Source organism: Rhinatrema bivittatum, chromosome 1 (assembly GCF_901001135.1).
Source record: "Rhinatrema bivittatum chromosome 1, aRhiBiv1.1, whole genome shotgun sequence".
In the NCBI taxonomy this organism is placed as follows: Eukaryota; Metazoa; Chordata; class Amphibia; order Gymnophiona; family Rhinatrematidae; genus Rhinatrema; species Rhinatrema bivittatum.
This window is the reverse complement of record NC_042615.1, coordinates 19,218,962-19,232,720: the sequence shown is the minus strand read 5'-3', so window position 1 is coordinate 19,232,720 and position 13,759 is coordinate 19,218,962. Positions and strand designations below refer to the sequence as shown.

Here is a 13,759-nt window from a genome sequence, read left to right as displayed (position 1 = left end):
TATCCCAGGACAAGCAGGATGCTAGACCTCACATATGGGTGATTAGCAAGCTAGAAGCTGAGTCATTTTGTAGTGAAGCACCAGTAAAGTATTGTTGTTGAAAATGAGTCAGCCGAAGATCACAGCAGATTGGATGTAGAAGGAGTTGGGATTAAACTGGAAACAATTTCTTTAAAACAGATTATCCATAGGCTGAATCTTGTCGTCGTCCCTGCTTGTCCAAACAGTAATGAGCTGCAAAGGTGTGAAGAGACCTCCATGTTGCTGCTTTAGATATGTCAAGGATTGGCACTGAACGATAGTGTGCTACTGAGGTTGACATTGCTCTTACTGAATGTGCCTTTACTCCCTTGCAGAGGAAGGCCTGCTTTTTCATAGCAAAACTGTATGCAATCTGCCAACCAGTTGGATAGAGTATGTTTACCCACTGCTTTACCTGGTTTGTTTGGATCATAAGAAACAAATAGTTGTGTAGATTTCCTGTGGACTGCAGTGCGGTTTATGTAAAATGCTAGTGCACGCTTACAGTCCAAGGTGTGTAAGGCTGTTTCTCCTTGATGGGAATGAGGCCTTGGAAAGAATGTGGGTAAAACTATGGATTGGTTCAAGTGGAATTCCATAACTACTTTGGGAAGGAATTTTGGATGTGTACGGATAACCACTCTGTCATGTAGGAACTTTGTAGAGGGTGAGTACGTGACAAGTGCTTGTAACTCACTAACCCTCCTAGCTGATGTGATGGCTATAAGGAAGATAGCTTTCCATGTGAGAAATTTAAGATCACAGGAATCTATGGGTTCAAAAGGAGAACGCATGAGCCTTGTTAAAACCAGATTTCAGGTCCCATTCTATGACTGGTGGCCGAATTGGTGGTTTTAGGTGCATTAAACCTCTCATAAATCTACTGACGAAAGGTTGGGTGGAAATTGGTGCATCTCCCATCTTGTTATGGTAAGCTGAGATTGCACTTAAATATACCCTTACAGATGAAGTCTGGAGACCAGAGTCTGAAAGATGGTATAAGTATTCTAGTAGAGAAGTTGTGAAGCAGGAGAAAGGATCAATATTCTTTTGCCTGCACCACAAAGTAAACCTTTTCCATTTCGAAGAATAGTTCTTACGTATTGAAGGTTTACGTGAAGCTAGAAGCACTTGAGATATATTGGTGGAAAGATTGAGTGGTTGCAAAATCAAGCTTTCAACATCCATGCTGTCAGGGATAGGGATTGAAGGTTGGGATAGCGCAACAGACCCTGATCCTGAGTTATGAGAGTGGGAGCCTCTCCCAGGCGAATGGGATCCCTGATCGAGAGGTCTAGAAGTGTGGGAAACCATACTTGTCGAGGCCAACATGGGGCTATGAGTATCATGGACCCCTTGTCCTGTTGTAGCTTCACTAGAGTTTTGGTTATGAGCGGTATCGGAGGATACGCATATAGTAGGCCTGAGTTCCAAGGGCGAGCAAAGGTGTCCTTGGCTGGCTGGTTTTTCTGTTTGTGTAGAGAACAGAAGCTGTCCACTTTGTGATTCAGGTGTGACGCAAAGAGGTCTATTGTTGATTGACCCCAATGTTGAAAAATCCTGGTCGCTACTGAGGGATCCAGGGACCATTCGTGTGCGTGGAATTGACGACTGAGTCGATCCGCCACTACATTTTGTATGCCTGCCAGATAAGTGGCCCGGAGAAACAATGAGTGTGTTAGGGCCCAGGCCCAAATCTGAGCAGCTTCTTGACACAGGAGATACGAGCCCGTACCTCCCTGTTTGTTGATGTACCACATGGCTACTGTGTTGTCTGTTTGGATCAGAACAGTCTTGTGTGAAAGGCAGTCCTTGAACGCATGCAACGCATAACGTATAGCTCGAAGCTCTAGGAAATTTATTTGAAAAGTTGCTTCAAGCTTTGTCCACGTACCCTGGGTTTGGAGATTGTCTATGTGAGCTCCCCAACCCAAGGTGGATGCATCTGTAGTTAGCATGATCTGTGGGACTGGTTGCTGAAAAGGGAGGCCTTTGCGCAAGTTGTCCATGTTCGCCCACCAAAGTAGAGATAACCTTAGTTGGTGGGTCACTTGAATTGGATAATGAAGCGGTTGAATGGCTTGGATCCATTGTGATCTTAGAGTCCATTGGGTAACCCTCATGGCAAGCCGTGCCATAGGAGTGACGAACTGTGGAGGCCATGTGGCCTAGTAAGATTAGAAACTGATGAGCTGTTGCTTGTTTCTGTGAGCAAATGGATTTTGCCAGGAGTGAAAGTGTCTTTGCCCGATCTACGGGTAGAAATGCTCTCGAAAGGATAGTGTTCAAGACTGCACCTATGAAATGAAGTAGGTGAGACGGAGTGAGATGGGATTTTTGATAGTTGATGAGAAAACCCATGGAGTGAAGTAGAGAAATCGTTCGACAGAGAAGTGAGAGCTCCTTGTTGAGAGTGACTTCTGATGAGCCAGTCTAGATATGGAAAACCATGGACACTTTGTTTGTGCAAGTGTCCTGCTATTACTGCCAGACATTTTGTGAATACTCTGGGAGCAGAGGCTAGACCGAATGGCAGAACTCTGTACTGGAAATGTTGATGGCCCACCATGAAACGCAGATACTTGCGATGAGGAGGGAATATTGGAATGTGAGCATAAGCATCTTGAAGATCCAGAGAACAAAGCTAATCTCCTGTTTGAAGAAGTGGAAGCATGGTGCCTAAAGAAACCATCCTGAACTTTTCTTTTTTCAGAAATTTGTTGAGATTTCTGAGGTCTAGGATGGGACGTAGGCCTCCTGTTTTCATTGGAATGAGGAAATAATGGGAACAGAATCCTCTGCCCTGCTGAGTCCGGGGCACTAACTCTACAGCCCTGGCTCTCAGAAGGATGAATAATTCTGTTTGTAGATGAATTAGTTGAGATTCTTGCTGTGGAAAGAAGCTCGGTGGAGATTCTGGAGGAATTGAGAGGAAAATGAGTTTGTAACCTCGAGAGACTATGGAGAGTACCTATTGGTCTGATGTTATTCTTAGCCAATGTGTGTGAAAATAGGACACTCTTCCTCCTACTGGCAGGTCTGGTCGAGGATTCAGGAGATGGACTTGTTCTCTGGTGTGTATTTCAAAAACCCGCAGCAGGGCCTGTCTGTGGAGGAGGCTGTGGGCGAGTGGTTCTTGGCTGTCTGGTTTGGGAACGGTGTTGTGGTCTGGTTGACCTACCCCGAGAGGCTTGGGGGTATCATCGCCTTGGTCGGTAGTATGGGCATCTGGCTTCTCTCCTAGGTTGCTGACGAGGAGGTTGTGAAGAGAGTTCTTGTGGAACCTGTGACAACTGGTGTAAGGTCTCTGTATGGTCCTTAAGCTGTTGTACTGCCTCTTGGACCTTTTCGCCAAACAAGCTGTCCCCGACATACGGCAAGTCAACAAGTTTATCCTGGACCTCAGGCCTGAGGTCCGAGGCCTTGAGCCTTGCCCATCTACGAGCGGTGATTCCAGCAGCTGCTGTCCTGGAAGCTGTCTCAAAACTGTCGTAGGCCGCTCTCTCCTCATGTTTTCTGGCTTCTAGGCCTTTATGGACTATGGCCTGTGCTGCTTCTTGAAATTGTGTTGGTAAAGAGGTGACAAATTCTTCCATCTGCTTCCAGAGATTTCTCTGATACTGTGTCATATACAGTTGACAGGAAGAGATTCTGGCACCTTGATACACCTTTCTTCCCAGGGAATCTAGAAACCGGTGCTCTTTACCTGGTGGGGGTTGATGAGTGTGGGCGGATACGCTTAGATTTTTTCTGGGCAGATTCCACTACTACAGATTGGTGTGGTAGTTGTTGTGTTTGGTATCCTGGAGCTGCCTGTACCACTCCCCATATATGCATATGGGGAGTGGAAATCCGAATGAACTGTATTCGATGGGGGGGGGGGGGAAGGCTGATGTGCACGGAGCAGGAGAGGGACCTTGGGGTGATAGTGTCTAATGATATGAAGTCTGCGAAACAATGCGACAAGGCGATAGCAAAAGCCAGAAGAATGCTGGGCTGCATAGAGAGAGGAATATAGAGTAAGAAAAGGGAAGTGATTATTCCCTTGTACAGGTCCTTGGTGAGGCCTCACCTGGAGTACTGTGTTCAGTTCTGGAGACCGTATCTACAAAAAGACAAAGACAAAGGACAAGATGGAAGCGGTACAGAGAAGGGCGACCTGGAAGGTGGAGGATCTTCATCGGTTGACGTACGAGGAGAGATTGAAGAATCTAAATATGTACACCCTGGAGGAAAGGAGGAACAGGGGTGATATGATACAGACTTTCAGATACTTGAAAGGTTTTAATGATCCAAAGAGAACAACAAACCTTTTCCGTAGGAAAAAAAATCAGCAGAACCAGGGGTCACGATTTGAGGCTCCAGGGAGGAAGATTCAGAACCAATGTCAGGAAGTATTTCTTCATGGAGAGGGTGGTGGATGCCTGGAATGCCCTTCCGGAGGAAGTGGTGAAGACCAGAACTGTGAAGGACTTCAAAGGGGCGTGGGATAAACACTGTGGATCCATAAAGTCAAGAGGCCGCCAATGAAGAGTGGGTGACTCGCCAGAATGATGGCTACTGCCTGGACACAATACCCTTATTCAATAAACATACACATGCTTACTGTGACTCCAACATCGCTCTAAGCTTCAACAGCAAGAGGAAATGTGGAAAAAAGGATTTGCACTCACAAAGAGGGGAGTAGCTGGCTTGTTACGGCGGTTACTACCCCAAACCAAATAGCCTGATACTTCACTTTCAATGCATATACAGCATAGCTCTCTGCTTCAACGGCAGGGGAGAAGAAAAAAGGATTCGCAATCACAAAGTGGGGAGTAGCTGGCTTGTTACGGCGGTTACTACCCCAAACCAAATGTGCCTGATAGTTCACTTTCAATGCATATCCAGCATGGCTCTCTGCTTCAACGGCATGGGAGAAAGACTGATACTTCACGTATATCCAGCATAACTCTCTGCTTCAACGGCAGGAGAGAAGAAAAACTGATACTTCACGCATATCCAGCATAGCTCCCTGCTTCAACGGCAGGGGAGAAGAAAAAACAACCAATAAGGGCTGTATAACATAGTCTGGGTACAACAAATAATCATGGGTGTAGCTTGCTTATTGCGGCGGTTACTACCCCTACTGCCCCTAACTAATCAAGCTAGATATTTCACTTGGATGCAGCTCCATCACTGCTCTCTACATTAATGGTGGGGGTGGAAGGGAAATAGTGGTGGAAGGGAAATAGAACCAAGAGCTAAGAGAAACAGATAAGTATGAGAGAAAAAAATGTGTGAAGCTTGCTGGGCAGACTGGATGGGCCGTTTGGTCTTCTTCTGCCGTCATTTCTATGTTTCTATGTAGTGTCTACACGCTTGTTTACTGCTGAGACAGAACATGGGTGTTCCCAGATGCGGTGTTGGAGATCCAAGAGTACTTCATGTATTGAAATAGCAAATACTTGCTTTGGTGGGTCAACAAACTGCAGGACTTCTAAAGTTTGTTGCCTTGTATCTTGTTCTGCAGTCAGCTTAAAGGGAATGGTGTCTGCCATGTCCTGTATGAAGTTGGAAAAAGACAAATCTTCTGGTGGGGACTTTTTTCTCTGGTCTGGAGGTGAAGGCTCAGACATGAAGTCCTCAGAAGATGTGTCAGTCTGCTGATCATCCCAGGAGTCATCTGGATCGTCTCTGTATTTATTTATTTATTTTTAATTTTTATATACCGATGTTCCTGTAAAGAATACATATCGCACCGGTTTACAAGGAACTGAACAGTCGCCTCCAGGGCGGAAATACATTAAAACAGTCGCCTCAAGGCAGAATACATTAACACAAGTTAATGTATTCTGCCTTGTATGGAGATTTCTGCCTTGTATGGAGCATTTCTGCCTTGTATGGAGCATTGTATGGAGATCTTGGGGGAGACCTAGGTGGGTGATGAAGGCCTGAAGGGCCTGGCTGTGGATCATCAGAGGAGATTAATGGAGAAACTCCCTCCAGCGTTTTTGGTGGAAGTTTGTCGATGACATCTTGATATCTCTGTAAGAGACGCTGAAAAAATGCCAGATCATGGGGTTCAGGATCTTCAGATGGTGGTTGCATCGATGGAATAGTAGTTGGTAACGATGCAGGCGCTGTTAGAAGTGTCTGTAACTGTGTCGAAGACGTTGACAGTGTTGGCATCAAGATCGGCCTCGAGGAGGTCGATGGTATTTGCGCATAGATGGATGTCGATGCCGTGATGAATATCGATGCAGGCATCGATTCCATGCTTGTCGGTGTCGATATAGACACCGGCATATTTACTGGCATCGGTGCTGTGTGCATCAGCGGAACCGCCAGAATTGGTTGTTGATCTTTTAAAGCCTGTATGACCGCTTGTCTGATGAGATCAGACAATTCCGGCGTTACAACTGATGGAACCAGAGCAGTTGTAAGTGGTGGCAGAGGCTGAGGTATCAGATCCTGCACAGAGCCCTGTGGAGGATCTGGTGTCTATGGTTGCGGTAGAAGAGGCTCAGGCACTGAGGGAACTGATGTTTCTTGGTTCCGTGGCCGCTTCGCTGTCGATTCCTCCTGGGGAATGGAACTGGACGTCGATGTCTGGTTTTGTGTTGATCGGCAGACTTCGTCGATGCTGTGGACGACGGTGGGGAAGGATGATCTCCCGATCCTTCCGGGCGAGGTTTTTTAAGTAAGACGCGCTTAGTAGCTCCGGCCGGAGATGACTTCGATGACGTCGAGGGAGATGGTATAAGTTGTAGGTGGAACAAATGTTCCATTTTCTCTTGCCTCGCTTTCCTTCCCTTCGCCGTCATCTCTGCGCATTTTGGACAAGTATTAACATCATGCTTCTCACAGAGACACATGACACACTCTAAGTGTGGGTCGGTGATAGACATTGTTCGGTTACATACAGGGCATTTTTTGAAGCCTGTAGCCATTTTTAAATAGATGTCCGTCGATGAAAAAATGAGAGATCGTGAGAAAAAAAAATTATTTTACTCAAAGAGCAAAATATGAGACCAAGGTACTCACCAGCCGGTGGAAAACCCCGAGAGACTCCGATGAGAGAGAATATAGAGAAATTTATGTGACTTTTCAGTCAGAAATTGTGAGAGACTCGCAACGGCTCCTGTCCCGCGATGCCTATAGCAGCGCGGAAAAACAAAGACTGAAGAGAGACCCCTGTGGCAGAGAATATCATGGCATGCTGGGCATGCTCAGTGGACTCACAGGGCCAGTCAAAAGTTTCTAGAAACTTTAACAGAAAGTTTTCCCGCACTAGGGCTCCATCGGTGACGTCACCCATATGTGAGGACTAGCATCCTGCTTATCCTGGGATAACTCCAGTATTACACAACAAACACTGTCTGTCAATGAATGATAAATTTTAAAATATTGGTATTGTTTAAAGCATTGCACGTTAAAAACTATTCATTATCAAAAGTTAATTCAACCTTATAGTAATGTTCACATTTTACGCTTGATGGAGCTAAATGGGAACCAAATTTTAAGGATTATAATTATCAGGAAATGCAAAACACTCTTTTCTATAAGAGAACCAAATTTGTGGAATAAAATTAACAATGATTTGAGAAAAATGGAGGACAAGAAATGTTTTAGGAAATCTTTAAAACCTTATTAGCTACATAATTTTTATAGTTGGTTGTCTTTTAAAAATTGTTTGTTTTTTTATGTGTGGAAGATTATGAATAGTTAATTTTGTAAGTCGCACAGATTGACAAGTTTGGATACTGCAGATTATGATAATTTGTTTCACTTATAATCAATCTTTAAGTAGCCTGGAAATGCAGGCCAAATTGTAGATTTCAATATTTGGAAGGCCTATCCCTCACTTCTTCCTGTAATATTTTAACTCGGACATGGGAATTCTCGGTTTCACACTCCTCCACACAAATTTCAAGATGTATTTGTCCAGAATCTTTGCTTGCCATAATATAGACTGATTTCTTGCTGACACCGTTCTCTTTTCTCCTATATTGCCTGTTGCATGTTTTGAAATCTCTAGTTAATCTAGTGTTTTTAGACTCCTGTCTAGTGTACTGTAGTCCTGGGGAAATTCTGCACTATTGCGGAGCTCAGAGTCCCCCCCCCGGTGCAGAATCACCAAATTCCTTGCAGAAAATGGCATAGAAGATGAAGGCCCCGGCATACTGCGAACCGAGTGCACCATTGACAGTGAAGATGAAGGCCTCAGCGCACCATGTGTGGCGAAGATGAAGGCCCTGGCATGCTGCAAATGGAGTATGTGCGTTCGCAAAGATGAAGGCCCCAGCGGGATGCGCTCTGCTTGCGGAGTAGATGAAGGCACTGGTGAGAGTGAATGTGTGTAGAGAGCTGTGGGGGAAAGAGAGCAGGGGAAGGGAGGAGAGAGAGAAAGAGAGCTGGGGGGTGAGCAGGAGGGTGTGAGAGAGCAGGGAGGGTAAGCATGGGGGTGTGACAAAGAGCAGAGGGTGTGAGAGAGCAGGGGGGTGCCAAAGAGAGAAAGTGTATATGAGGAAATTGTGAAGGAGTGAGAGAGATTGGGAGCTGGTGTGTATGAAAAAGGGATTGTGTGTATGTGAGGGTGCTAGCCTGTGTGAAGGGATTGTGTATCTGTGAAATAGAGCTTATGTGAAGGGGTGTGCGAGAAAGACATAGGTAGCCTGTGTGAGGGTGTATGCATGAGAGAGAAAGGGAGCTTGTGTGGGTATATATATGCAAGAGAGACGAACCCTGTACGAGGGGATGTGTGTGCGCGAGAGAGTGAGGAAGCCTGTATGAGGGTGTGTGTATGTGCACTAGAGAGAAGGAGTGACAGAGGGAGCCTATGTGAGGGGTAGTATTGTGAATGGGGTCAAACTCTGGGAGTGACAAAAGAGTGGAAGCGGATGAACCTAGAGGTGGAGGAGTTGGACCTGAGAGGGCAAAGTGGCCAGAAGAGTAGGGAGAGCGAGTATAAGAGACTTACAGTGAATTCTGCATCTTTAAGTAATACATTTTAAATCAATACAGAAAAAAGTTAATTACTTAAAGACTGTCATGTAAATTGCGTTATTCTGACCAATATAAAATATCCAGAATTTTAAGTTTTTGTGCGAATTCCCCCAGGAATATGTATTGAAATAACTGGTGTGCTGCGGCAGTCAAAAAAGCAAACAGAATGTTGGGAATTATTAGAAAGGGAATGGTGAATAAAACAGATATCATAATGCCTCTGTATCGCTCCATGGTGAGACCGCACCTTGAATACTGTGTACAATTCTGGTCGCTGCATCTCAAAAAAGATATAGTTGCGTGGGAGAAGATACAGAGAAGAGCGACCAAAATGATAAAGGGAATGGAACAGCCCCCCTATGAGGAAAGACTAAAGAGGTTAGGACTTTTCAGCTTGGAGAAGAGATGGCTGAGGGGGGATATGATAGAGATGTTTAAAATCATGAGAGGTCTAGAACGGGTAAATGTGAATCGGTTATTTACTCTTTCAGATAATAGAAGGACTAGGGGACACTCCATGAAGTTAGCATGTGGCACATTTAAAACTAATTGGAGAAAGTTCTTTTTCACTCAACGCACAATTAAACTCTGAAATTTGTTGCCAGGGGATGTGGTTAGTGTAGTTAGAGTAGCTGGGTTTAAAAAAGGATTGGATAAGTTCTTGGAGGAGTAGTCCATCATTGTTGACTTAGAAATAGCCACTGCTATTACTAGCAGCAGTACCTAAGTTCCACTTAGTTTTTGGGAACTTGTCAGGTTTTTATGGCCTGAATTGGCCACTGTTGGAAACAGGTTGCTGGGCTTGATGGACCCTTGGTCTGACCCAGTATGGCATGTTCTTACCTTTCTACCTAGGGTTCTGTAGGAATAAAACCCTAAGTTTCACTATTGTACATGCAGCAAAACTGATTCTTTGACTCTAATGGAGTCTTGATCTCTATTTCAGAGAGACACAAATGCAGAATTTCTAACTAGCTGCAGTTGTGACTGAATTGGCTGATTGCCAAGCAGGTACTATTTACATGGGTCACTGATGACGACAGGAGCCTTGTTCCAGAAAACACAGCAGAGAGCACAAGCAAGCCTGTACTTAAGATGCTGAGTCCTTCAAAAAGGGGGCTCAGAAAGACATTATAAACCAGATGTATATGTGTAAAAACAGATCCAAGCCTGTCAGCATGGCCCAGTTCTGCCTGGAAACGGGACTCTCCAATCACGAAAAGGAGTCTTATTAGACAAGGCCCTGTCAGAAGGCCTTGTCCGCTCTGTCCTGCCTGTTGGTCAAGCGGGGGGGGTCAAGAAGTCTACATAAAAGGACTACAACAGAATTGGACTTATGTCACTAAATTAACATGCGCTGACAAGATCCAGTGTCCTGAAGTGCTGTATGGAAGAGCTTTCCAGCCCTGCTATGGTATCCTGAGTCACACTTCCCAAGGAAATAGGCAAGTTCCGAGTTCTCTGCCCTCATTCAGGAGCGAGACCCATATCTTGCTTCAGAGAGAGAGAGGTCACACTGTCAGCTTCCCTCACAGTTCAGAGATCTTCAAAGTGGTGAGAAAGGGTTAATTCCTGGTTTATCTATGGGCTAGCAAGTTAGAACTGTTTTAAAGCATGAGAAAGTTGCAGCCAAGGTGATTAATTATATTTCTTCTTATAAATTCATATCTGCTAAGCTAATTACCAGAACTGTATTCTATGCTAATGATTTATTACAAGTTTCTAAGATCACTATCGGGCCGATACAGTAAAATGCGCTCCAGTGGAGCGCACTGTTAGCCCATGTTTGGCCGCGCATTTTCGACACGTTATTTTTACCCCTTATACAGTATGGGGTAACAGCGCGTCGAAAACACGCAGCCCCCCCCCCCCCCCGAAACTAACAGCGCCCACAATATGCAAATGCATGTCGATGGGCCTATTAGTCATTCCCGCGCAATACAGAAAGCAAAACGTGCAGCGAAGCCGCACATTTTACTTTCAGAAATTAACGCCTGTCCAAAGGCAGGCGTTAATTTCGGCCGGCACCAGGAAAGTGTACAGAAAAGCAGAAACAAAAAGGCCCTAAAAAAAAAAAAAAATTAAAAATCTGCCCGCGGGTTAGAAGACGGATGCTCAATTTAGCCGGCGTCCGTTTTCCGAACCCGTGGTTGTCAGTGGGTTCCAGAACCGACACTGGTAAAATTTGAGAGTTGGCTGTCAAACCCGCTGAAAGCCGCCGCCTCCTTTTACTGTGGGCCCTCATTTGCATGCAGGCCGATATTGAATCGTGCACCCAGGACACTGGCCAGCACGCTCGCCAGCTCTCCCATGCTTCTTTCTGTATCGGCCCATATGTTGTTGGTATTACTTTGGTAACCTATACTTTACAATAGAAAGATCTCTCTTCTGAAACAAACGGGTGTGAATTCCTGGGCTGATCGGGTCGTATAGAAAGGTGAAATAAGTGGTGATTGTTCGCAGCACTGCCAGTCCCTACAAGAGAGGGAGAAGGGAAGCAGGCAGTATTGCAGGAGCTACAATATACCTTTATAATAATCCTTACAATTCTCATCTTATTTATTAGTCTCTGAGCAGAACAGTATCAACAGCTATAGTGCAAACCATGCAGTTCTCTCCCTTGCTCTATTTGATCACCCAAAGAAATTATCAGATACTATAGTTTACTGTTTACAAGATGCTCCATTTTCCTTTCATTTATTACTGACTCCAATAATTTAAAGACCACTGAAATCAAACTGACTTGTAGGTACCAGCCTTCTCCCTACTTTCACGTTTGTGAAGGAGGCATCTACCCATCCCTACTATCAGAAAAAACAAAATTCACTCTAAAATCATTAAAAACAACAGAAATGCTTTTACACAGACTGCTAGCTCCAGAGCTGCAGCAATACTGCCTCAAAGATACGTGCTCCCTGGGATCAGCAACTAGAATTCAAGACGCCTATAGGTATGCTGATCTAAAGGTTTAGTAATCTTCTATTAAAAAAAAAAATTCTGACTTTTTGCAACAGTTCTAAAAGCTTGTGCAGACGGTATTTCCCCTTCAAGCTGCAAAAGTCTACTTACGGCTGAAGTGCAAACTGTCTGCCGAAAGGTGTCACGATTCTTGTCTCTTGAATTCCACCGGAGTTAAAATCATTCTAAGTAACAAATCTTTTACAATGCCAAGCATATTAAAAAAAAAAATGCACGATTATAATAGCAGTCAAGAAACCAATGGTACTGGTCAGCGAACGGCAAATTTGATGAAAACAAATGTTTTCTAACACTTGAGTAATAAGACAGTGGAGTTGAATCTGGACTATTCCATAAACAATGTTGCAAGGCTTTGAAATGAAAAAAAGTTAAACAAAAAGTTACAAAAAAAAAAAAAATACAACCTAAGAGAGAGAAATAAAAGACCCCCTTACCTGCGCCCTGGAATAAAATTATTTGCCAAGGGGCCACTGTGCACCAACCATTTCTCCATAAACAGGAGCTTACGCTCAGATCTGGCTGCAGTCTGCGGTTGGCACCCGCGGGGCAGCTCCGCAAGGCCCCGACCTTCACCTCCCGCCAGGGGCGGGGAGGGCAGAGGGCTGCGTGACAGTCGGCGAGCCCAGCTCCGCCCCGTAGTACCCAGGGTACGGACTCTCACCGAGACGGGGCAGCCACCGCTGACAGAAAGGAGAGGAGGGCGGGCAAAGACAGAAGCCCTCCGCCTCTCGGGAGACCATGAACGCCGCGCACAACGTCACGGAGGAAGGGAGGCGCGTGCCCCACACACACACATACAGACCGCGCGACTTTCCAACCGTCCCGTTTACGCTCCGCCCCCTCGTCTCAAGATCAGCCTGGAGAGAGAGCTAGCGCCACAGCACTGGACGCTCTGACGCGGGGGGCGGGGCGGGGAGGGGAGAAATAGCGCGTGTTCAGCGCTAGCTCCTAGCCAACATGCGCGCCGGAGGCAGTCCTTAGCCTAAGCGCCTGCGCTTACCATTGGCTTGAGGATCGCTCGTGCGCGAGAGCAACGGATCTCGCGGGGTTTGGTGTGGTCTGGCGCGCGCGCGCGCGCCCGGCAGCGATGCTGTTGCGGTGCCTAAGGCAGGTGCCTTGCTGTTCGCGCGTTGCTACCGGTAGTGTCCGGCCCGGGCCAGTGCCGCGGGGGAGGCGCTGCGGCCATGGCGTCGGCTGACGAGAGAACCCCGCTGCTGGGGGATGAGGCCGTCAGGTAAGGAGCAGAGGACCTCCGCTGCACTGCAATAAGTGACGGGACAGTGGAGCTCACACCTCCCAGTCGTTTCTGGTCCCTAGGGGACTCTCCCTCCTCGCTCCCCTGCTTTCCGCCAGGGGGCGAGTCCTATTCCTCCTTTACAGGTTGCTAACTCCCGAGAAACATATTTACTGACAGGTTGACATTTTTACTGTTACTACTTACATAATGTAAAAGGGTGCAAAATATTAACCCCCCCCAAAGAAAAAGATCCAAGTTGTAAATCAAAATGATTTTCTGACTTAAGTTTGATGATAATAGCTGTCATATGGTCCTGACACTGCAGTACTGCTTCAATCTGCCTTTTACTTCAAGAACATACCCCTAGATTAATCAAAATGCTGTGGTTTCGCATGGATAATACCCGCGACAAGGCGGCTTTCACGGTAGTCAGCTATGTATATGAATATAGGAGGGTCAGCTAATAACTTGAGGTTAGGTTTTTGTGGTGGTTTAGGGTTTTGGAGCCAGTTTGACATGCAGAGTGAGACCTAC

General features: G+C 45.8%; 2 protein-coding genes across 7 annotated transcripts in view; one reads left to right on the top strand and one right to left on the bottom strand.

Annotated features, from left to right (window-relative positions):
* Positions 1 to 12,865, bottom strand: part of ABHD18 (abhydrolase domain containing 18) — a 238,741-nt gene extending 225,876 nt beyond the window's left edge. Inside the window, exon 1 of one of the 3 annotated variants that reach the window (XR_003854765.1) lies at positions 12,423 to 12,865. The gene's annotated coding sequence lies outside the window, so the exon portion shown is untranslated. The remainder of the gene's footprint in view (positions 1 to 12,422) is intronic. The other 2 variants (XM_029590941.1, XM_029590850.1) reach the window with 2 other exon arrangements.
* Positions 12,866 to 12,946: 81 nt separating this feature from the next.
* MFSD8 (major facilitator superfamily domain containing 8) overlaps positions 12,947 to 13,759 on the top strand; it is a 112,175-nt gene continuing 111,362 nt past the window's right edge. For 3 of the 4 annotated variants that reach the window (XM_029590732.1, XM_029590646.1, XM_029590555.1), the window contains exon 1: positions 12,947 to 13,222. In XM_029590732.1, the coding sequence (XP_029446592.1) occupies positions 13,173 to 13,222 (50 nt within the window). In that variant the 5' untranslated portion in view covers positions 12,947 to 13,172. The remainder of the gene's footprint in view (positions 13,223 to 13,759) is intronic. The other variant, XM_029590476.1, reaches the window with a different exon arrangement.